This window comes from Chiloscyllium plagiosum, unplaced genomic scaffold, assembly GCF_037043375.1.
Source record: "Chiloscyllium plagiosum isolate Xiang-an unplaced genomic scaffold, Cpla_swu_hap1 HiC_scaffold_31, whole genome shotgun sequence".
In the NCBI taxonomy this organism is placed as follows: domain Eukaryota; kingdom Metazoa; phylum Chordata; class Chondrichthyes; order Orectolobiformes; family Hemiscylliidae; genus Chiloscyllium; species Chiloscyllium plagiosum.
The window spans coordinates 38,078,631-38,104,051 of NW_028270169.1; the positions used below are offsets into that span (position 1 = coordinate 38,078,631).

General features: G+C 43.3%; 1 protein-coding gene across 1 annotated transcript in view; it reads left to right on the top strand.

Moving 5' to 3' along the window:
* Nucleotides 1-25,421, top strand: part of LOC122564222 (myeloperoxidase-like) — a 162,280-nt gene that overhangs the window by 115,552 nt on the left and 21,307 nt on the right. The window contains exons 4-8 of the mRNA XM_043718919.2: nt 250-441; nt 5,829-6,186; nt 10,860-11,020; nt 14,622-14,880; nt 18,174-18,344. Of these exons, the coding sequence (XP_043574854.2) occupies nt 250-441; nt 5,829-6,186; nt 10,860-11,020; nt 14,622-14,880; nt 18,174-18,344 (1,141 nt within the window). The remainder of the gene's footprint in view (nt 1-249; nt 442-5,828; nt 6,187-10,859; nt 11,021-14,621; nt 14,881-18,173; nt 18,345-25,421) is intronic.

The following is a 25,421-nucleotide window of genomic DNA, read 5'->3' on the forward strand; positions in this document are numbered from 1 at the left end:
CAATCCAACCGGCTCAGTAATGGTCTTCAGGGGGAAAATCCTATAGTCCTTAAAGAAAGGTTTGGATTTATACTGTGTGTTTCTTGATTCCATGATGTACCACACTAGGAATAGCAATCTATTCAGTCTCACTACTGTGTAGAAGGCCATTACCACTCCCTTAAGTTTAAGAAAACCCACATCTTGAAAAGATATTTGAAAAGTAAGCTTAGAATGTCAGTATTATAAGCAGTTCTGCTCCTTCCTTAGGTCCGCCATGTGTCCAACAAGATAAGGAATTTTCTCAATAATGAAACACCCTTGGACCTCAAATACTCTCAGTTCCTTATGCAATGGGGCCAATGGATTGATCATGATCTAAGTTTAACTCTTATGTCTGGAGAAGGTAATGTTGACTGTGGCACAAGTTGCTCCAAAGAAGCCCCATGCTTCCCAATTGAGGTAAGTGGTGTCAGCAATCAAAAACATGCCTGTGTTCCACAGCATATACTCACTGTCAATATCAACATCTTTAAAAATTGCAACATGGGTTACTTACAGAGTCATACTTCCACTGTGGTACAGTGTCGAAACAAATATTTTCCTCTTAGTCAAGCAGGTGACAGTGATATAATTATGTGTCTGGAAGTGTTTCTGTGTAAAACAAACATACAATGAGATTTCAGTGACACTGCTACTATCCAGTTACTGTGGATCCTTGCTGCATTTTGAGCAAACCTCCCTCAAAACTGAAAGGCCAACTCAAGCATGACATGGCATTGCATGCAATACCCAATGCACTGAACATGTTCCTGAATCAAGGGGAGGCATCTTGACCTTATGTTTGTCTTGCTGTAAAATTAACCACAACCAGACGGTAAAACTGCTGTTGACTCCATTCCAATGTGCAGTTAGAAATCTGCTGCAGGTCCCCTGTCCTGCAAAGCAAATTGAAAGCTATCAACCAGTTAAGGGAGGTGCCAAAACAGACTGAAATCAGGTGAATGTATAGAAATCCTCTAAACTGCTAAGGGTGGAGTTGTGGGCTCTGGCATAGATTTCAAGGATAGAAAGATCTCACTTTATGTAATTTTTGCAACTTAACCTGATGTTACATTTTAATTTAAGGCAGTGGATGGCAGCCAGGTTTACAGGCTAAGATTCATTGATGGTATAGTCTCCGGGCTTCACTTGCATGTTCACTCTCAGATACCTGTGCATTGCTTGACTCATTGGCACGTAGAGAAATTGAGTGACAGGGCCTTGTGCAGGAATAGTCCCTGGAAATCAGTTAGGATTCAGGGAACGGTCTCCACATTGGGAAAGGCAAATGGAAGATTACGAGGCTAAGGAGGACCAGAATTTCAATCAGAGGCTCAGAGGAGCTTGACTGCCTACTCTGTCTAGAAAGAAATAGGTGTTTCCGTGTTACAGTGAGCAAGGACTATTTGCAACTGATACCAGCATGGTTGCATCGGTGAGAAAGCACCATTGCTCTCCTGCTTACGGCTCATGTTAAAATGATTGAACGAATGCCCACATGAGGAGCAGAAGGTGTATATTTTAAAAGGATCCTACCAGTTTGTGGTGGGTTGCTCATAAACTCAAGGGAAACTCCTCATCCCCATTTTAATTCCAGAGCTCGTTAGTCATGTCCAAGATCAGTTCCCTGTATAGATCTTCCCCATTGTCCTTAGTGATCTGCTTGTTATTGACAGACTACTGTTTCTTCTTATGTGTTGTCCAGCCTCCTTCCTATTTATCTATTACTCTGTCAATAATAGTTTGAGATTTCCCTGATGAAACAAGTGGGCTAGCATTGAGGAGGTAGTCCGAGGCTTGCTGAGTTGAAATCTGTTCCTTTAGAAATCTTCTGTATCTTCAGAACTGGTCACCTCAAGATCTGAAGCTTTTTCTCTTGAACCACTCCTCAAGTTATACTGTAGATATAAATGACATTTATTGCCCAATACTAATGTCCTGGTCAGAGAGATGGTAAGCCATCTATTGAACAATCCTGTCTGTGTCGTGTAGGGATTCCTGCCATGCTATTAGGGATAATAAGTTCCAGGATAATGATTTAGCAACAAAACATGTCCAAGTTGGGATGATGTGTAACTTTGTTCAACATTCATCTGCTCTCTTTATCCTTCGAGATATTGCAGGTTATGGATTTGGGAGGAAGAAGCCATGCTGAATTGCTGCAGTATATCATACAGATTGAGTTGCAGCCACAATAGGCTGATGATGTAAGGTGGGGTGGATACTGCAGATGCTGGAGATTAGGACCAAGAATAGAATGGTGCTGGAAAAGCACAGCAGGTCAAGCAGCATCCAAGGAACAGGAAAATCGACGTTTCGGGCAAAACAGCGGGCATTCCTGATGAAGGGCTTTTGCCCGAAACATTGATTTTCCTGCTCTTCGAATGCTGCCTGACCCGTTGTGCTTTTCCAGCACCACTTTGGGGCGGCACGGTGGCACGGTGGTTAGCACTGCTGCCTCACAGCGCCAGAGACCCGGGTTCAATTCCCGCCTCAGACGACTGACTGTGTGGAGTTTGCATGTTCTCCCCGTGTCTGCGTGGGTTTCCTCCGGGTGCTCCGGTTTCCTCCCACAATCCAAAGATGTGCAAGTCAGATGAATTGGCCATGCTAAATTGCCCGTAGTGTTAGGTAAGGGGTAAATGTAGGGGTATGGGTGGGTTACGCTTCGGCGGGTCGGTGTGGACTTGTTGGGTCGAAGGGCCTGTTTCCACACTGTAATGTAATCTAATCTAATCTAAAAAACTCTAATCTTGACTCTGATCATGCAAGGTGTAGATGTTTTAAACTAGAGATAGAGTGTCAAGTAACTGGATTGTTCATTTTTCCCAGATAGTGTTGAGCTCCTCGGCTATTACTGGTTCTGCAGCCATCCTTAATTTTGGGGATGATTGCATTACACTTTTGATTTGTGTTTATTAGGTACTGATATGTTTTGGCAAGTCAGGAAATGAGACACTCACTGTGAACTACTCAACTTCTGGTCAATCCAGTTACTGGTATAAGATAGGATGGTGATGGAAGGAACTCAACAATAGGTGCTTAGCATTGAGGCATGAAATGCTTCAAATTGAAAATGGTACTAAATCTTGTTATTACCAGTGAACTTAAAAATGTGTTGCTGGAAAAGCGCAGCAGGTCAGGCAGCATCCAAGGAGAAGGAGAATCGACATTTCGGGCATAAGCCCTTCTTCAGGAATGAGGAGGGTGTGCCAAGCAGGCTAAGATAAAAGGTAGGGAGGAGGGACTTGGGAGAGGGGCGTTGGGAATGCGATAGGTGGAAGGAGGTTAACGTGAGGGTGATAGGCCGGAGAGGGGGTGGGGGCGGAGAGGTCGGGAAGAAGATTGCAGGTCAAGAAGGCGGTGCTGAGTCCGAGGGTTGGACTGAGATAAGGTAGGGGGAAGGGAAATGAGGAAGCTAGAGAGATCCGCATTCATCCCCTGTGGCTGGAGGGTTCCTAGGTGGAAGATGAGTCGCTCTTCCACCAAGCGCGTGTTGCCATGGTCTGGCGATGGAGGAGGCCAAGGACCTGCATGTCCTTGGTGGAGTGGGAGGGGGAGTTAAAGTGTTCAGCCATGGGGCGGTTGGATTGGTTGGTGCGGGTGTCCCAGCAGTGTTCTCTGAAACGTTCCGTAAGTAGGCGGCCTGTCTCCCCAATGTAGAGGAGGGCACATCAGGTGCAGCGGATGCAGTAAATGATGTGTGTGGAGGTGCAGGTGAATTTCTGATGGATATTGAAGGATCCCTTGGGGCCTTGGATGGAAGTGAGGGGGGAGGTGTGGGCGCACGTTTTTCATTTTTTGCGGTGCAGGGGAAGGTGCCGGGACTGGAGGTTGGGTTGGTGGGGGGTGTGGACCTGACAAGGGAGTCGCGGAGGGAGTGGTCTTTCCGGAACGCTGATAGGGGTGGGGAGGGAAATATATCCTTGGTTGTCGGGTCCGTTTGGAGGTGGCGGAAATGACGAAGCATGATCCGATGTATCTGGAGGTTGGTGGGGTAGTAGGTGAGGACTAGTGGGGTTCTGTCCTGGTGGCGATTAGAGGGGCGGGGTTCAAGGGCGGAGGAGCGGGAAGTGGAGGAGATGCGGTGGACCCACTTCAAGGGGTCTTTGAAGAAGGAGGCCATCTGGGTTGTTCGGTATTGGAATTGGTCCTCCTGGGAGCAGATGCGGCGAAGGCGAAGGAATTGGGAATATGGGATGGCGTTTTTACACGGGGCAGGGTGGGAGGAGGTGTAGTCTAGGTAGCTGTGGGTATCAGTCGGTTTATAGTATACGTCCGTGTTGACACGGTCGTCCGAGATAGAGATGGAGAGGTCTAGGAAGGGGAGGGAGGAGTCTGAGACGGTCCAGGTAAATTTGAGGTCGGGGTGGAAGGTGTTAGTAAAGTGGATGAACTGTTCAACCTCCTCGTGGGAGCACGAGGTAGCGCCGATAGAGTCATCAATGTAGCGGAGGAAAAGGTGGGGTGTGGTGCCAGTGTAGCTGCGGAAGATGGACTGTTCCACATATCCAACAAAGAGGCAGGCATAGCTAGGGCCAATGCGGGTGCCCATGGCTACTCCTTTGGTTTGGAGGAAGTGGGAGGATTGGAAGGAGAAGTTGTTAAGAGTGAGGACCAGTTCAGTCAGTCGAGGGAGGGTGTCAATGGAAGGGTACTGGTTGGTACGGTGGGAAAGGAAGAAGCAGAGGGCTTTGAGGCCTTTGTGATGCGGGATGGAGGTGTATAGGGACTGGATGTCCATGGTGAAGATAAGGCGTTGGGGGCCGGGGAAGCGAACATCATGGAGGAGGTTGAGAGCGTGGGTGGTGTCCCGAACATAGGTGGGGAGTTCTTGGACTAAGGGGGACAGGACCGTGTCAAGGTATGCAGAAATGAGTTTGGTGGGGCAGGAGCAGGCTGAGACAATGGGTCAGCTGGGGCAGTCAGGTTTGTGGATTTTGGGCAGGAGGTAGAAACGGGCGGTGCGGGGTTGTGGGACTCTGAGGTTGGAGGCGGTGGATGGGAGATCCCCTGAGGTTATGAGGTTATGGATGGTCTGGGAGATGATGGTTTGGTGGTGGGAGGTGGGGTCATGGTCAAGGGGACAGTAGGAGGAGGTGTGTGCGAGCTGGCGTTTAGCCTCAGCAATATAGAGATCGGTGTGCCAAACTACTACCGTGCCTCCCTTGTCTGCCGGTTTAATGGTGAGGTTGGGGTTGGAGCGGAGGGAGTGGAGGGCCGCACGTTCCGAGGTTGAGAGGTTGGAGTGGGTGAGAGGGGTGGAGAGGTTGAGGTGGTCAAGGTCACGGCGGCAGTTGGGTATGAAGAGATCGAGGGCGGGTAAGAGGCCAGCACAGGGTGTTCAGGTGGATGGGGTGTGTTGGAGGCAGGAGAAGGGGTCATCAGAGGGTGGGCGGGAGTCCTGGTTGGAGAAGTAGGCGCACTGCCCACTTCTGATCTTACAATAGATAGAATGGCAATGAAGAAGCATCTGAACATCAATGGGCCTACAAGATTAAGCTGCGGACTGTGGTCTACCGAAAAGATAAAAGAATGATATTAAATATATAATGATATACACATTGTGTATATCACTTTGGTAATATCATGAACCAGGAAAGTTAATTGTAAGGAAAGACACAAGTTTCAAGTTTTAGGTGCAGAAGGTGATTGGAGAAGATCTATAAAGGTGGAAAAATGAAGTTTAATGACACCTACCTAAGAGCTTACTCTCATAAATCATATTTAAAAATTTGAGTAAATCTGAATACCAGGATAAATTGTAAAAAGTAATCCCTATTATTATCTATCTGATTGACTTACAGATTCCACAGGATGATCATAGAATTATGGACCCAAACGGATGTCTGTCTTTCTTCCGTTCTGCTCCTGCATGTGTCACTCGCCAATCAGCCAAATACTTTGGAAATCTTCACACACGTGAACAGTTAAATGGTATAACAACCTTCATCGATGCCAGCATGGTGTACGGCAGCACAGAGGCCCAGGCAAACCTCTTGAGAGACCAAACAAGTAATTTGGGTCGGTTACGTGTGAATGTAGTCTTCACAGACAATGGATTGGAACATTTACCATTTATAAATGATTCAATGAACCCTTGTGCTCAAAATCGCTGTCGGACAGCTGACAATGATCATCCTGATATCCCCTGTTTCATTGCTGGTAAGAAATAAACTAAGGAAAGTTCAGATAGTGCACCTTCTGTACATATAATCTCATTGCTTAAGTTACCATATACAGCTGTTACCAATTGCCCAAAACACTAGCCAAATTTGCAGACGATAGCCAATTTTGCTTTGGAAGATCTTACAAAGACATTAAGATAGGATTAATGCATTTAAACATTGGACCATGCTCAAATCAAATACAGTTAAGTCAATTAAGAAAGGGAATTTCAAATTAGAAATGAGCAAAAAATACTGGGAATGCACACTGGACTAGAGAAAATGTACCATAGCAGGTTATTTAACTGATTTGAGTCCGTTGATATCTATACATTTAAAACTTTAAAACCTGCTGTGTTCTTTTTCACATACTAATCGAACTGTGGCATTATCAGTGTTTGCTTTATAATAGATTTTCCAGGATTTGTATTTTTAAACACACATCCTCTCCATTCCAAAGATTGCTTCCTTTTATCATCAATGCATTACTTGCACCAGCCCAGATATCAGTTCCGCTATTACTGAATCTCATTCATATATTTTGCCAGTTCCAGACACAATTATTCCAGCTCTCCATCTTTTTTTTTTATCTGTCTTCTATTTTATTCCTGTGGAGATTTCATATAATTGTCTGTGTATTTTCCCCTTGCTGACACAAGTGAATTGGATAGGTAATGATCAGGATTACTTACAATCCATCCTGGCATTCAGTTTTACACTAATTTTTTTAATTATACACGTTTGCTGTGTTATTAAAATGATTCTTCTTTAATCATTATCAGTTGTCATCTGTTTCCAGATTTTCAGCAATCAGCTCAGAAACAGATTGACTCTTTGTCATAGAAAATGTCCTTATTCTTGACTTGGAACAGTGGTCCGCATGCCTCCCTCCAATGTGTTTTCCTCAGCCGTACAAAATCATTCATCTCCTGGCTTTTGTGGTGCAGTGGTAGTGCAGCTACCTCTGGATCAGGAGGCCTGGGTTCAAGTCCCACCTGCTACCGAGGTCTGTAATAACATCTCTAAACAGATTAATTAGAAAATATCAAGTTCCACAGAGGATATCTTTTAGATTAGATTACAGTGTGGAAACAGGCCCTTCGGCCCAACAAGTCCACACTGACGCGCAACCCACCCAGACCCATTCCCCTACATTTACCCCTTCACCTAACACTACGGGCAATTTAGCCTGGCCAATTCATCTAACCTGCACATTTTTGGATTGTGGGAGGAAACCGGAGCACCCGGAGGAAACCCTCGAAGACACGGGGAGAATGTGCAAACTCCACACAGAGAGTCGCCTGAGGCAGGAATTGAACCCAGGTCTCTGGCACTGTGAGGCCACAGTGCTAACCACTGTGCCACCGTGCCGTCCATTTTGGAAGTAAATGAATGCGTAAAATGAGCTTTAGTCCTCTAGACAGGGAGAATGGGGAACTAATCGTAGATAATACGGAAATGACAAAGGACATAAAAACATTCCAGTGATAGCTATATGTCAGGGAGCGGAAGGAACAGAGGAACTTGGTGAAATCACCAGGGAATTGGGACTGAGCAATTTGATGGAGATGCAGTTTGGCAAATCTTTGGGTTCTGATGGGCTTCATCCAAGGGTCTTAAAAGAGGTGTCCAAGAGTGTGATGCTGGAAAAGCACAGCCGGTCAGGCAACATCCGAGGAGCAGAAGAATCAATATTTCAGGCACAAGCCCTTCATCAGGATTGAGGCTTGTGGGCCAAGGGGGCTAAGAGATAAATAAGAGTGGAGTGGGGTTGGGGAGAAGGTAGCTGGGAATGCAATAAGTAGATGAAGGTAGGGGATGAAGGTGATACGTCGGAGAGGAGGGTAGAACAGATAGATGGGAAGGAAGATGGACAAATAGGGCCATTCAAGAAGGCGGTGCCAGGTTGGAAGGTTGGGACTGATATAAGGTGGGAGGAGGGGAAACTGGTGAAACCTGGATCCTCTTAAAAAAGGTAGCTAATGAGGTTGTAGATTAATTGGTGTTAACTTTCCAAAATTCCCTAAATTCTGTAACGGTTCCATCAAACTGGAAAATAACATAAATAACCCTATATTCAAGAAGCTGGGAGTTTGCGGCAGGGTGCGGTAGAAAGAAACTATGAGTTAGATCGTTTGATGTCTTCTATGGGAAAGGTATTAGAATCAAGCATTAAAAAGGTTATAGCACCACACTTCCAAAAGCTCAATATAATCGAGAAGAACAAGCATGGCTCTAAGAAAGAGAAATCATTTTAATCAGTTCGTTGGAGCTCTTTGAAGGACTAACACATGATGTGACAAGAAGGGAGCTTGTTGATGTACTAGAGTTAGATTTGCAGAGAGCAACTGACCAAGTGCCATATGAAAGGTTATTGGGCAAAGCAGGAGTGCATCTTGTCAGGGGTAATATATTAGCATGGATAAAGATTGGTTGGCTGGTAGAAAACAGAGTATGAAGAAAAGGGACTTTTTCTAATTGGCAGAATGTGATGAGTGGAGACGTGTAAGAATCTGGGCTGGAGCTTTAGCTTTCTACCATTTGTATCAGTGACTTAACTAAGGGCAGTGAAGGCTTGGGAGTAAAATTTGCAGTTGACACAAAGATAGAAACAAAGTCAGTTGAGCATGAGTAGGCCATTTAGCCCATTGGCTCTGCTGTGCCGTTCAATATGATCATGATTGTAGGAATTAAAATGAGAAAAGTACGCTGTGAAAAGGACATTAGTAATTTGTCGATGGATGCAGATAGGTTTGGTGAGTGGGAAAGAATCAGAGAGTATTTTGTGGGGAAAATATGAGGTTGTTCACTTTGGTAGGAAGAATTAAAAGCAAAACATTATCTAGGTGAAGAATGATTGCCAAATTCCAAAGTGCAAAGGGGAACCTTGGTGTTCTAATTCATGAGCCACAAAATTTTAGTTTACAGATACAGTTTCATATGTGGATTGTGGGATGAAGCATCATCCCAACATCCACAAACACAGCGGCATCAGAACATTATTTCAATGAGCCACCATACGCTGCAGCACAGAGGAACTACACAGAACAGAGGAAAATCTGAGTATTCAAAAAGAATGGGTACCCAATGAACACAGTCCACTGATTTCTCAGCAACAAACCCAAACAGGGAGACAAGACGTGTCCAGAAACCCTAGCCATTCTCCCCTACATGAAAGACTACTCAAACCCCTTGGCATTATGGTAGCCCACAAACCCACCAACACACTAAAACAGCAGCTAAAGAACTTGAAAGATCCTATACAGACAACAAGTAAACTAATGTTATGTACAAAATACCATGCAAGAACTGTAACAAACGCTACATTGGACAAATAGGCAGAAAACTAGCCACCAGAATACATGAACATCAACTAGCCACAATATGACACAACCCTCTCTCACTAGTATCCTTACAGACAGATAAGGAAGGACACCACTTCGACTGGGACAACATATCCATCCTAGGACAAGCCAAACAGAGACAAGCATGAGAATTCCTAGAAGCATGCCATTCCAACTGGAACTCTATCAACAAACACATTGACTTGGACCCCATTTACCACTCCCTGAGAAAAAGAACTGGGAATGACATCACCACAGGAAATGACATCACCCAAACATATAAATAGAAAACAGCAATCATCTTCGTCCACAGGCTCACTGAAGATGTTACCTACATTGATGACAAAATGTCTGAAAATGAGCCTTCCAGCTCAGTGAGCAAACCTACATCCAGAAGCCCAAACTGAGCTACAAATATTCTCAAAACTTGCTAGCATAACCGTTGGACCATTAACTCAGTTTCTCTGTCAGCAGATGCTGCCAGAATGAATGAGTTTCTCCAGAGCTTTCTGCTTTGATTTCAGATCTCCAGTCATTTTATTTTATAAAAGTAAGGAAGTCATGCTTCAGTTAAACATAACATCTCGGATACCGTGCACAGATTTATGGAACAATGTAACTGTATTGAAAGCAGGTCAGAGGAGGTTGATACGTTGTTAGCTGAAATGAGTGGCTGTCTTATCAGGGATGGTTTGACAGACTAGGCTTGTTTCCAGGGTGATCATGATAGTGAGGTGCTTTGATTCAAGGATATAACATCTTGAGCAGTAGCTTGTGGCTCAGAGGTAGTGACAGAGGCCTGAGTTCAAATCCTAATTCTCCAGTGCTGGACAAATCTGAACAAGTAGATGAGAAAAATCTATAAGATCTTGAGTAGCCTTTTGAAAAGGTGGAAATACAAAGAATGTTGCCTTCTGTGGATAAGTCCAGAACGAGGGACACTGTTTAAAATGAAAGGAAACCCTTTTCGGGCAGAAATGGTAAGAATTATTTTCACTGAGGATTGTATAACTTTGGAACCCTGCCTCAGAAGGCAGGGGAAGCAGCCTCGTTGAATATTTTCAAGGGGATGTAGATATATTCTTGTCAGGCAAGGAAGTCAATCATTATCAGGGGTGATGAGAATGAGAAGTTAGGAAGACAAAGAGATCAGCCATGATCATGTTGCATGGTGGAGCAGGCTGCCACTTTTATTATAAAAAATCTCCAGCCAAACTTTAACCACTATTTTGTCTTCTCAGAATCTAATTAACGTCTTCGTTATATTCAACATTTTCTATTTTTATTTCAGGTTCCTGAATTTGTCTTGCCTCTTTTAACTACACAGGTGACACGCGTGCAAATGAGAATGTCAGGATCACGGTGCTCCATACATTATTCCTCCGGGAACACAATCGCTTGGCGAGAGAACTGAAGGAACTGAACCCACATTGGAGTGGAGAAAAAATCTACCAGGAGGCGAGAAAAATCATTGCAGCAATTCACCAGGTGGACTAAATGTGTGATCATCTCCTGATCCATGGATGTGGCCAGTGAACGTGCACACATCTGTAACTGTGCCCCTAGTTAAATAGTTAACAATGAGCAAAGAACAGTGCAGGCCCTGAGGCCCACTAATACTACACCAACACATATAACCTTTGTAGTGGGCCTAACCTAACTTAAAAAGCACAATTAATAACTGTCAAGCAAGCTGTTTTTAAGGGTGAATTGTTTATATTAAGATTGATTAGATTCCTATAGTGTGGAAAAGCCCTTCGGCCCAACAAGTCCACACTGACCCTCTGAAGAGCAACCCACCCAAACCCATTCCCTACATTTAATCCTGACTAATGCACTTAACACTACAGGCAATTTAGCATGGCCACTTCATCTGACCTGCACATCTTTGGACTGTGGTAGGAAACCGGAGCACCCAGAGGAAACCCACGCAGACATGGGGAGAGTGTGCAAACTCCACACAGATAGTTGCACGAGACGGGAATTAAACACGGGACCCTGGCACTGTGAGGCAGCAGTGCTAACCACTGAGCAATCATGCCACCCTATTAACTTATTTGAATAAATTTCATTGTTCCTTGAAGTGTACAAAACAATTAGAAAAAATGCAGTGTTTTTCAATTGAAACATTGCCAAAGATAAGTCAAGAAAAAGCCGAAGAGAATTAAATTTCATCTGATTACCAGTGTAAGGTAACTAATGTCTATCAACAGGTATCTGTTACTGGACATTGCAATATCCACCTAGAAAGCTACCATGGCACAGTATAGGATGAGGTCCCATGTTCTTACAAAGTATTTAAACACTGGGAGTGCGTACCGTGTATAAGATGTACTGTAATAACTCACTAAGGATTTTTTAGCAGCAACCTTCAAATCCATGACTTCGAAAATAATGAGGACAACAGATACATGGGAAAAATTTTCCAAGAAGTCTCACACCAACCTGACCTAGAACTATATTATTCTTCCTTTACTTCCACTAGGTCAACATTCTGGAGATCCCTTTCAACATTGGGGGTGTACCTGTAGCACATGGACTGCAATAGTTCAAGGCAGCTAACTGCCACTTTCTCCAGGTTAACTAGAAATGGGAAATAAATAAGGATGGGCTGGATGTCTTGAAATACATAAAAGTGTATAAATCCCCAGGACCTGATCAGGTATACCCTAGAACTCTGTGGGAAACTGGGGAAGTGATTGCTAGGCCTCTTGCTGAGATATTTGTCTCATCGATAGTCACAGGTGAAGTGCCGGAAGACTGGAGGTTGGTTAATGTGGTGCCACTGTTTAAGAACGGTGGTAAGGACAAACCAGGCAATGATAGACCAGTGAGCCTGACGTCGGTGGTGGGCAAGTTGTTGAAGGGAATCCTGAGGGACAGGGTGTACATGTATTTGGAAATGCAAGAACTGATTAGGGATAGTCAACATGGCTTTGTGCATGGGAAATCATGTCTCATAAACTTGATTGAGTTTTTTGAGGAAGTAGCAAAGAGGATTGATGAGGGCAGAGTGGTAGATGTGATCGATCTGGACTTCAATAAGGCATTCAACAAGGTTCCCCATGGGACACTGGTTAGCAAGATTAAATCTCATGGAATACAGGGAGAACTAGCTATTTGGAGACAGAACTGGCTCAAAGGTAGAAGACAGAGGGTGGTGGTGGAGGGTTGTTTTTCAGACTGGAGGCCTGTGACCAGTGGAGTGCCACAAGAATCAGTGCTGGGCCCTCTACTTTTCATCATTTATATAAATGATTTGGATGTGAGCATAACAGGTATAGTTAGTAAGTTTTCCAATGACACCAAATATGGAGGTGTAGTGGACAGCGAAGAAGGTTACCTCAGATTACAATGGGATTTTGATCAAATAGGCCAATGGGCTGAGAAGTGGCAGATGGAGTTTAATTTAGATAAATGTGAGGTGCTGCATTTTGGGAAAGCAAATCTTAGCAGGACTGAGACACTTAATGTTAAGGTCCTAGGGAGTGTTGCTGAACAAAGAGACCTTGGAGTGCAGGTTCATAGCTCCTTGAAAGTGGAGTTGCAGGTAGATAGGATAGTGAAGAAGGCATTTGGTATGCTTTCCTTTATTGGTCAGAGTATTGAGTACAGGAGTTGGGAGGTCATGTTGCGGCTGTACAGGACATTCGTTAGGCCACTGATCGAATATTGCGTGCAATTCTGGTCTCCTTCCTATCGGAAAGATGTTGTGAAACTTGAAAGGGTTCAGTAAAGATTTACAAGGACGTTGCCAGGGTTGGAGGATTTGAGCAATAAGGAGAGGCTGAATAGGCTAGGGCTGTTTTCCCGGGAGCATCGGAGGCTGAGGGGCGACCTTATAGAGGTTTAGAAAATTATGAGGGGCAAGAATAGGATAAATAGACAAAGTCTTTTCCCAAAGGTGGGGGAATCCAGAACTACAGGGCATAGGTTTAGGATGAGAAGGGATAGATATTAAAGAGACCTAAGGGGCAACATTTTCACACAGAGGGTGATACGTGTATGGAATGAGCTGCTAGAGGAAGTGGTGGAGGCTGGTACAATTGCAACATTTAAAAGGCATCTGGATATGTATGTGAATAGGAAGGGTTTAGAGGGATATGGGCCGTGTGCTGTCGGGTGGAACTAGATTGGTTTGGGATATCTGGTCGGCATGGACAGGTTGGACCGAAGGGTCTGTTTCCATGCTGTACATCTCTATGACTCTATGACTTTAAATGCTGGCCAAGCCAAAGATGCTTCCATCCTTGCAACGAATAGCCTAAAAGGGAAATTAAGGCATCCGTTCCGATATACATTTTCCATCATTTGTTTCACCTTTGCTCACTTGCTCATCCATCTTCCCTTCTTTCTCACTGCCTAGTATGACACTAAGCTTTCTTTTTCACACTTCCAAACCTATCCTGTAAAATAAATCATGGTATGTATAGGAAGTTGCAGCAGGTTGGCAACATATACATGCTGAAACATGTATATCTATCTTTGCAAACAATAAGAGAATTCAGCACAGTCTCTTTGGCACAACTTAATCTTGTTAACACGACAATCACCCCCACTGAAAGCAAGTCAGATTGCCTGCCACCAATCAAAAGGCAAAAATGTTCCCCTGTTACATTCTCTGACAGATACACCCAGGCCTCCGCATTATTTCGTAACTATCAAATCTCTGGTTTCTTTGTATTTTTGAGGAGAAATATTCTAAGTTAAAAGTCGTACTGATCTGGAAAAGAATTGGCAAAAAAAGGCGTTGAATATCAAATGGGTGATCACATTTTTCTGATAATTGCCTACAGGTTATATCTCTGAGAAGGCAGGAATATTCTGTTTTGATGCACTACAGTTACCTTATTTAAAATAAATGAAATCTTTGTTCCATGTGCTGATGTAAATTTGAACTCAATCTTAAAATTAGAGGGTAAATGGCAGCTGCAGTGCACTTCTTAATTCCTTATTGCCAAAATATATTTTTTCCCCTTTTGTGGTAGGAATACTATACTCTTAACTTTCTGACATCAATCCTGTGATATTATTGATTTCCAGATTAATTCGCATAGTGAGTTGTTTTCTCACCTTTCTTCACATACAGATAATTACCTACAGAGACTACCTACCCAAAATAATTGGCCCAAGAGCAATGAGGAAATACCTGCCCAAGTACAGAAATTATAATAGTTCCATTGATCCAAGTATTAAGAATGCTTTTGCCACTGCAGCCTTCCGATTTGGACATGCTTCGATTCATAAATTAGTGCCACGTCTGAATGAAAGTTACAAGGAACATCACAAATTTCCCAATTTATTGCTGCGTAATTCCTTCTTCATTCCAGGGAAATTGATATACCAAGGTAAGAAGCACACTGTAACATGACTACCCTAGGTGTTGATGTATTGAATGGGTACAGTTCATTTGATACAATATTGCCATTTCATTTTTTATATTGTTGGCCTTCGCATTGAGCCAAGTAAAGTAATATCAGGATGATTGCCATAGAAGAGGAGAGTGAGGTAGAAAGGCAGGGAGGTTTAGAGAGGGAATTAAGAATTTAGTGTCCAGCTAAATGAAGGGAGGCCACCAATAATGGACTGAGTAAAAAAATTAAAGATGTCACCTTTTGTTATCAAATCTTAAGTTATCTCGAGAAGGTGACTTAAAAGAAGTTCTGGGATTTGCATATTAATGAACCGATACCTGGAACCCATTCTAAAAGATGAAAGACTTAACAACAATCCAGCTTTGTTCAATATATCATTTCAGTTGCATGCCGCTGTCAATCCTTTGCTATAGATTCTGTATCTTATGTTTCACAATCACCTGATGAAAGAGCACCACTCTGAAAGCTAGTCCTTCCAAATAAACCTGTTGGACTATAAACTGATGTTGTGTGATTTTTAACTTTGTACACCCCAGCAACACTAGCCTCTCCACATCATGGATTGAATAAAGTTGGAGATCTGCAACTTTTGACCCAAATTGGATAGCAGAGATTTCAGATCTATACGGCTAGGGAAAGTTATAGAGACTGGAAGGGACAAGAAGGGATTATTTAGGCCCTCACAACCTCCCAATAACTATAGTATTGAAGATTTGTGCTCCAGAACTAGCGAGCCAAGCAATTGTCTGGCCAAGCAATTCCAGTACAGCTACAAACACTGGGATCTTCTCAATATTAGGGCCATTGCCCAAGTATATTTATTCTAATACTCAGAATGATCTTGATGTTCTTAATCAACCACAGACATGTTTTGACATATGTAAGGGACAGGTAACACTTGAACTCAGACACTGCCACTACACTACAATAGCCCTTTGCCCACATATTTCCTGTCAACAGCAGAACAATTCTAATCCATAAAATTAGTGCCAAACCAGTCTAATCACAACCATCAATAAAGGGCATAACTGGTAGTTCTATTATATCATTCAGCCATGACATGTTCTCAGTTTGGGTTCTGCTTGGACCACCAGTCTCCACACCTCATTTTGGCCTTGGTCCAAACATTGACAAAACAGCTGAAATACAGAGGTGCCATCAGAGTCTGAGGCAACACTTAAGTGAATGCAGTAGTAAAAGTGATATCCATATGGAATAGCATATCAGGAAGAGGGTGCTTGGGTAATTAAATGGTGGCCAGAAGAAGAGGGGTCAGGATGTCCTTAAGGAAGGCCAGCTGAAAAGAATGGGAGCAGAAAGTAAAGGATGTCAACGCATGGAGTCTGGTACTTGCCGAAACATGTTCAATGACTTCACATTTGTAAAAAGAGGTCAATGACTGCCTCTTCAAGTCACATCTCCTATCCATAAAGCATCACCCTTGCACACTGCTCAAAGTACCCCATGCTGATCACACAAACCTTAGCCCTCACTGAAACTTAGATCTCAGGCATAACATACAGATTCTCCATCTCGCCTTCACACACCATCCAATGACAGCAGCATGCCACAATCTTTCAATGCTGCTTTATCTCTCCAACTATTTGGTTCTGACAGGCACACCACCCAAATACAGTGCAGCACAATTACTGACAATTTACACTCTGTATTAGTCTGAGAGGACTATAGGGCAGTGCCCTCATTTGAGACAGATGGCCAGTTTAGCCTAAGCATTACCATGTCTCAGGCAAGATGTGAGGTTGAGAAGGCAGGATCTTCATGGTAATCTTAGTTGGTCCAGGAATCGAACACATGCTGTTGGGATCACTCTCCCTCGCAAACACAGCCACCCAGACAACTCAGCTAAGATCGATTGCTGCCACCTTTTGTGAGCTGTTGCAATCTGAAGGCTGACTCTCAAGGCCCAGTCCTTCATAAGGGCATCTTACAAAACCATTGGCAATCTCACTCAATGAAAGGTAATTGTTTTCCAGACAGTACCTAGTAAAAGCTCTAGACTAAGGTTTGGCATCACAGGCCGAGTGCTATGGGAATATACAAAGAGATTTATTCTGTATGTATCGTTGGATATACTTTGGAATGAATTTATTACATAATTATTACTGTTAATGCTGATTTTTATTTCAGGATTTTTGACCAAGAAGACTAGATAGTCCAAAGGAATGGAAAAGTTGTGGAGAAGCTGTGGTAGTCTTAAGATTTTAACTGAACCAGAATCTAAATAAACTGCTCATTGATGGCCTGTCTGGAGGATTAAAATCCTGGATGCTTCCATCCTTTCTTCTCCTCCTCTTCCTTGTCTGCCTCCTCTTGCTCCTTGCAAAGTCTAATAGAAAGCTACAATCTTGTGCCATCAGATCATACAATGCCCTTGAATTTGGGGACACACTGCAGTGATTACTGAAGTTCTCCCCAATGATCTACATATCTGAGGATTAATGTATCAGAATGCTGATGATTTGCTCTACAACATCCCCTGGTGGTCTGCATAGCTCCAATTGTGCACACAATGTCAGGTAGCAGAGGAAAGCATTGAGCAGGGAGCCCTTCTTTCCAGGCTGACAAACATTGGTAGGTCCTAATGGTTTGCATATGGTGCGAGTGGCCAACTGGTGCAGGATGAAATTGGCATGATATCCTGTGACACAAGTGCAGCCAATATACATGCTAAGGGTATGCTAACCCTGGCTGTTCCAACACACCTTTCAACATGCGGCACCTATAAAATCAATGCCTTGCTACAGCATTGAGAGTCCCATTACCTGTAAAAACCACTTGCCTACCCCCATTGCCTCACTGTGGTGATTGATGACTGGGACTTGGAGTGGAATTTTGAATGAGCTCAAGTTTATGGAGAATCAAAGGTCGGAGGTCAGTCAGGAGAGAATTGTAATAGTAAGATCAAGAGGTAACAAAGATATGGAGGCAGATTTTAGTAACAGATAAATGGAAGCATAGGTGGAGTCTGTAACCTTCTGCCTGTACCTCTTTCCACTCATTGATAATTCCTAATCTCATTGACCTTTGTTAACTCTTTACCTCCTAAAGTTTAAAGGATTGATCTTGCCTTTATATTTACACAGCACCTCATTCTTCTCATGCTTTTTCTACTTCCCTTCCCTCTCCGTTATCCCATAATTGTGCGGACTTTGCCTTCTCTCCCCAAGTGCAACACCACAGATTGAATAATAGTCCTTGAAATGTTTAGAGAATTTCAGTAAAAAACATTCTTCCTTGCCTTTTAGGTGGAATTGATCCATTTCTTCGTGGATTAATTAAATATCCAAACAAACTAATGAAGCAAGATATCGTTCTTGTGAATGACTTGTATGATCATCTGTTTGAAAATGTTAGTCAGGTGGCTGATGACTTGGCTTCTCTGAACATGCAACGAGGCCGGGATCATGGACTTCCAGGTAATGGAGAATTCAAAGTCAAGTGTGAAGTGATGCAGTTTTAGTGCCTTTTGTATTTCATCCAAGGGACCAAATAGAGTATAAATGAGGGGAGGGGAAAGATCCTGTGAAGAGTGAGGACATAGCATGAAAGTGCATTATGTTATACACTGCTGCACTGAGTATCAATGATACAGGGAGTCAATGTTTATGAATGTGGTGCTAATCAAGCAGGCTGTTTTGTCCTGGATACTCATAGAATCTTAGAATCCCTATACTGCAGAAAGAGACCAATCAGTTCATCAAATCTGCACTGACTCTCCAAAGAGCATAGCTTCCAGGCCCAGGCCTCTTTCCTATCCCCATAATTCCACATTTCCCTTTGCTAACCTGCATAGCCTGCACATCTCTGGATGCTGCAGAGCAATTTAGCATGGCCAAACCACTTAACCCTGCACATCTTTGGGCTGTGGGAGGGAACCAGAGCAGCCGGAGGAAACCCATACAGACAGAGGGAGAATGTGCAAACTCCACACAGACAGTTGTCCAAGGTTGGAGTCAGCAGTGAGGCAGCAGTGCTAAACACTGAGCCATCATGTCACCCATATAAATGATGATGCAAAGCTTCTTGAGTTTGTTGGAGCTGCATATATCCAGACAAGTGAGGAGGATTCCATCGCACCCCTGACTTGTAGATAGTTGACAGGCATTGGGGGGATGAGGAAATGAGTTACTTACTGGAGGATTCCTTGCCTTTGATCTCCTCTTGTAGTGATAGTGTGGTTAGTCCAGTTCAATTTCTGATCAGTCATAACCTACAGGATGTTGAAAATGAGGAGCTTCAGTGATGGTTAATGCCAATTTCCAATCATGAATTTTGAAGCAGTAATGTACAGAGGATGCAACAGAAATTTTGACTAGAGCAAAACAGAAATTGCTGGAGAGACATACCCAGTCTTACAGCATCTGTGCAGAGAAAGCAGAGATTCAGGTCCAGTGGCCCTTCTTCTGAAATTCTTATTATACCTTGCAAAGTGCATTTAAGAGCACACTGCAAGCAGAGACAGTCCTCATTTCAGCATAAAGATGAAAAATGGCCTTCACCAAGTTGTATCGACCATAGCAATACTCTTTTGCAACACATTTTCAAAGACATCACTTACTTTGAGTAACTGACCACGCACTCACCTCGATGATGCTATGTATCTGGAATCTTGAGCAGCTTCAGGGGCACAGATGTAGTTTTGGGAGGAGATTTCAGATGCAGTTTGTTTGGGACAGATTTCAGCAGCTTTAAAGAGTGCATTCCACTCTTCGTACCTGTGAAATGTTCCAGTAATGTGAGAGAAATTCTCCAATTCTCTAACCCACTGGATGTAATGATGCCCAGAAGGTCCGTCGTTCAGTTGGGAATTTTTTGGTGGTACTTTAAGTTTTGTCTTGAGACTACAGACTCAGAAAGAGACACACATTCTGTCCTCTGAGAAGGCCCTCTGGTATGAGATGCCTCTCAGGTGCTTCAGTTGTCAGTGACATGCCTTCTCCAGAATCAAGGATTATGGAAATTTTTAACAATGATGACAGTAAAGGTGCTGGAAGTCTCAGTGAAGACTGCCATCAGTACCTGAACAAGATTCCCATTTCGTCTGGCCCGCCTGCATTGTTCTCACGGCTGTTTTAATTGAACATTTCCGTACTATTTACAGCCTCACTGTCCTCCACCGCTCCTAAAATCTAAACTCCAGTCAGTTTTACACCAGAGGAGAGTTCCCATCTCTGTCGTAAAAGTGCAGCCTCTGATTCTTCTAATAATTTTATTTTGTTCAGCTATTTAACTGACTTCTTGGCTGAAAATCCAGGCATTTCATAACGGTTGAATTACTTGACCCCTGTCTGACTGACAGGTCTATTTTGCAATCTCTGCTGACAATTTCACAGTGTTTATTTGTGAGGTGGAGAAGTTTCAAAGGCCTGCAAATTCTGCTGTTGATAATTCAAAGGATCTGAATATCTGACACATTTATTATTTTGTATAAGAAGGAGTTTTTGTTAGCACTGCATGAATAACTCTTAAAAAGAACCTGTTATGACAATAGGATGCATTATTTCTATACAATCAACAGTGGATGATTGGGACTGAAAGCGGTATCTCTCTAGCATGGGCATAGGAAGAGCCATGGGGAAACCATGAATGGTGAGGGCTGAAGGACACTAACCTTTGCATCATAGCTGGGATGATTCCTCTAGGACCAAGTGAGTCTTTTTGAACAGCCTGCCTCAGCATCCATATGGCTCCCTCAGACCTCCTTATAGATTGACATGCCTGACTGTCCCCCCTCACCAACAATAAAGAGCCTGTCTTCTCTGGCATTTTCTCCTGAGGCAATTGAGCCAAGCCAGGAATTTTCCCAACTCCCATCAGAATGGCATGATGGCTCAGTGGTTTGCTGCCTCACAGCACTAGGCCCCTGGATTCCACCCTAAGGCAACTGTCTGTGTGGAGTTTGCACATTCTCCCTATGTCTGTGTGGGTTTCCTCTGGGTAGTCTGGCTTCCTCTAACAATCCAAAGATGTTGGTCATGCTAGAATGCCACCTAGATGGATTACCCATGGAAAATGAAGGGTTACAGGGATTGAGTGGGATGGTCTTTGGAGGGACATTGTGGGCTGAATGGCCTACTTCCACAATGTAGGGACTGTGATTCCATTGCCCTTCTCAAACGTCCAGGTCAATTTATTGGATAAATAAATTACTCCTTCACTCCACACTGGAAAGACCAAAACCATTCTCTTTCATTCCCTCACAAAAATATTCCACCTTTTCCCTGATTCCATTCATTTGTCTGTCAGTCCATTCAGGCTGACATCACCATCAGCAATCCAATTTTTGTCTTGATCTTGAACTTCCACATTCAACTTAATTCTATATTCACTCATTTCTGACTCATTAAACCTTTGTGGTAATTGAAACATTTTCTTCAACAGCCTGCCAACCTCAAACTCCACTACCCAGGACCTCTCTCACATGATGTTAGGCTCCCATTATCATGTTTATTGTCTGTAATGTCCACATATTTCAATTTCCCAAAACATTAGTTTCAATTCTTATTTCTTGGTGTTGAACTTCTCCCATGAAATTGCACTTTTCTGATTCTGTAAACATGAAGAATTATGATCTCTTAAAGTCATAGAAACATAGAGACGTACAGCATGGAAACAGACCCTTTGGTCTAACTTGTCCATGCCGACCAGATATCCCAACCCAATCTAGTTCTGCCTGCCAGCACTCAAGCCATATCCCTCCAAACCCTTCCTATTCATATACCCATCCAAATGCTTCTTAAATGTTGCAATTGAACCAACCTCCATCACTTCCTCCGGCAACTCATTCCATACACGTACCACCCTCTGTGTGGAAAGGTTGCCCCGTAGGTCTCTTTTGTGTCTTTCCCCTCTCACCCTAAACCTACGCCCTCTAGTTCTGCACTCCCTGACACCAGGGAAAAGATTTTGTCTATTTATCCTATCCATGACACTCATATTTTAAAAACCTCTATAAGGTCACCCCTCAGCCTCTGACGCACCATGGAAAACAGCCCCAGCTGTTCAACCTCTCCCTATAGCTCAAATCATTCAACCCTGGCAACATCCTTGTAAATCTTTTCAGAAGCCTTTCAAGTTTCACAAAGTCTTTCCGATAGCAAGGTGACCAGAATTGCCACGCAATATTCCAACAGTGGCCTAACCAACATCCTGTACACCTGCAACATAACCGCCCAACTCCTGAAATCAATACTCTGACCAATTAAGGAAAGCATACCAAATGCCTTCTTCACTATCCTATCTACCTGCAACTCCACTTTCAAGGAGCTATGAACCTGTGCTCCAAGGTCTCCTTGTTCAGCAACACTCCCTAGGACCTTACCATTAAGTGTATAAGTCCTGCTAAGATTTGCTTTCCCAAAATGCAGCACCTCACATTTATCTAAATTAAACTCCATCTGCCACTTCTCAGCCCATTGGCTCATCTGGTCCAGATCCTGTTGTAATCTGAGGTAACCCTCTTCGCTGTCCACTACACCTCCAATTTTGGTGTCATCAGCAAACTTACTAACGTTACCTCTTATGCTCACATCCAAACCATTTATATAAATGATGAAACGTAGTGGACCCAGCACCGATCCTTGTGGCATTCCACTGGTCACAGGCCTCCAGTCTGAAAAACAACGCTCCACCACACTCTCTGTCTTCTACCTTTGAGCCAGTTCTGTATGCAAATGGCTAGTTCTCCCTGTATTCCATTAGATCTAACCTTGCTAACCAGTCTCCCATGGGGAACCTTGTCGAACGCCTTACTGAAGTCCAGATAGATCATATCTACCATTCTGCTTTCATCGATCCTCTTCGTTATTTCTTCAAAAAACTCAATCAAGTTTGTGAGACATGATTTCCCACGCACAAAGCCATGTTGACTATCCCTAATTAGTCCTTGCCTTTCCAAATATATGTACATCCTGTCCCTCAGGATTCCCTCCAACAACCTGCCCACCACTGACATCAGGCTCACTAATCTATAGTTCCCTGGCTTGTCTTTACCACGTTTCTTAAATAGTGGCATCAAGTTAGCCAACTTCCTGTCTTCCGGCACCTCACCAGTGACTATCGATAATACAAATATCTCAGTAAGAGACCCAGAAATCAGTTCCCTAGCTTCCCACAGAGTTCTATGGTACACCTGATCAGGACCTGGGGATTTATCCCCTTTTATGCATTTCAAGACATCCAGCACTTCTTCCTCTGTAATATGGACAGATGTCACCATCTATTTCCCAATATTCTCTATCTTCCATGTCCTTTTCCACAGTAAATACTGATGCAAAATACTCGTTTAGTATCTCCCCCATCTCCTGCGGCTCCACACAAAGGCTGCCTTTCTGATCTTTGAGGGGCCCTATTCTGTCCCTACTTAGCCTTTGTCAATGCATTTGTAAAAACCCTTTGGATTCTCCTTAATTCTATTTGCCAAAGCTATCTCATGTCCCCTTTTTGCCCTCCTGATTTCCCTCTTAAGTATCCTCCTACTGCCTTTATACTCTTCTAAGGATTCACTCGATCTATCTTGCCTATACCTGACATATGCTTCCTTCCTTTTCTTAACCAAACCCTCAATTTCTTTTGTCATCAGCATTCCCTATCCTACCAGCCTTTTCTTTCACCCTAACAGGAATATACTTTCTCTGGACTCTCATTAGCTCATGAAGTTTAATGAGAATTGATGACCCACCACGTCTTAAGGTCTGGAGAAAAATTCCTGAGAAATCCAAGATCAAATTTGACAATTGATGTGCACTTTGGGGTACTGACAAACAGTTTTGATTCCAGTCAGACTGGATTTTCACTCTGGTGCAGAGATGAAATGTTTCCTGGCTCTGCAGACGCAACCAGGAAAATACTTACTCAGAAGGTTGAGATTACATTCCAGGTTCAGGGAATTCCCTGGGAGTTAGGTCGGGTTGATCTCAGATTGAGAGGGGAAACTGGCCACAAGTCTCCACTATGCACCAGCACAGTGTAGAAGATTGAAAACTAATGAAACCAAAACAGCCCTTCAGCCCACATACTTCATAACCCCTCCCTCCCACACACAGTGCCACTGCCACTTCCATATCAACCCCTATTCACTGTAGCCCTGTTCCCATGCCCATTACCCTCATTACCCTCCATACCATCCAGGCCAGATGATATCCCTTTACTCACCCATGTTCCCTAGTAACCCCCTGCAGCCAATGTTTCTCCATAAGCTCTACACCAACCCATATACCTCCCCCATTATCCCCAGGACCCTTTATATCTCCGATGCTAACTTACTGCTGACATGCCAAAGGGGTAGGGTAGGTAAGAACAAAACAAATAGGAATAGCAGTAGGCCATCTGGCCCCTCAAGCCTACCCTTTCATTCAATAAGAGCATGGTTGATTTTCTCATGGACTCACGCCACTTATCCACCCGCTCACCATAGCCCTTAATTCCTTTTGAAAATCCATCTATCTTTGCATTCAAAACATTCAACAAGGGTTGGGGTGGGTGAGTCTGGGTGGGATGGTCTCCACGGATGTCAGTGTGGACTCGATGGACTGAATAGCCTGGTTCAACACTGTAAGGATTCTATGATTCTATTCTATCATTCAGTACACCACTATGAATAACACAACAACCTTATTAGCTGAGAGATCCTCTTTGAGGCTGAAGGTATACTCCAATACTGCACTCAATCGGAATCATTGGCTTCCTTCTCTCCTAAAACAATCAGATTATTGCATTGCAACCCATTCCATCATTTCATCCTGCTTGCATATTTATGACATTTATAAGGTATAGTTTCAGTTCAACAAATATATATTGCTAACATTTTTTAAATACATCTGTTTCCTGGAGTGGGAAGTCGTAAACTAGAGGGCAGAAGTTTAGGATGAGAAGGGAGAGATTTAAAACGGACCTAAGGGACAACTGTTTCACACAAAGGATGGTACATGTATGGAATGAGCTGCCAGATGAAGTGGTGGAGGCAAGTACAAATACCACAATTAAAAAGCAACTGGATGGGTATATGAATAGGAAGAGTTTAGAAGGATATGGGCCAAGTGCTGACAAATGGGGCTAGATTAATTTAGAATATCTGGTCAGCATGGACTGAAGGGCCTGTTTCCGTGCTGTCCTTCTCTATGACTCTATGACTGTATCATGTGAGCAACCAATTGCTCAATAGCCACTGAAACCAAAGTTAACGCTTGGGGCCAGTGACCCTTCTTCAGAACCTGATTCTATTCAGGACTCTTCTGAAAAATGGTTCATTAGACACAAAACATTACCTCCGTCTTCTCTCCATAGATGCTGCCAGACCTGCTGAGTTTCTCCAGCAATTTCTGCTTTTGTTTCAGGTTTCCAGCCTCCGCAGTTCATTGTTTTATTGCTGCAGAAAAGCTCGTGTTTGCAGTTCTTGCCACTGATGTGTTCGTGCTAAATATCAATTTATAGATTACACAAATCATAGCCTCTGCTTCTTTACAGTTTCAATTGGCAGTTAATTGGTTGCCATT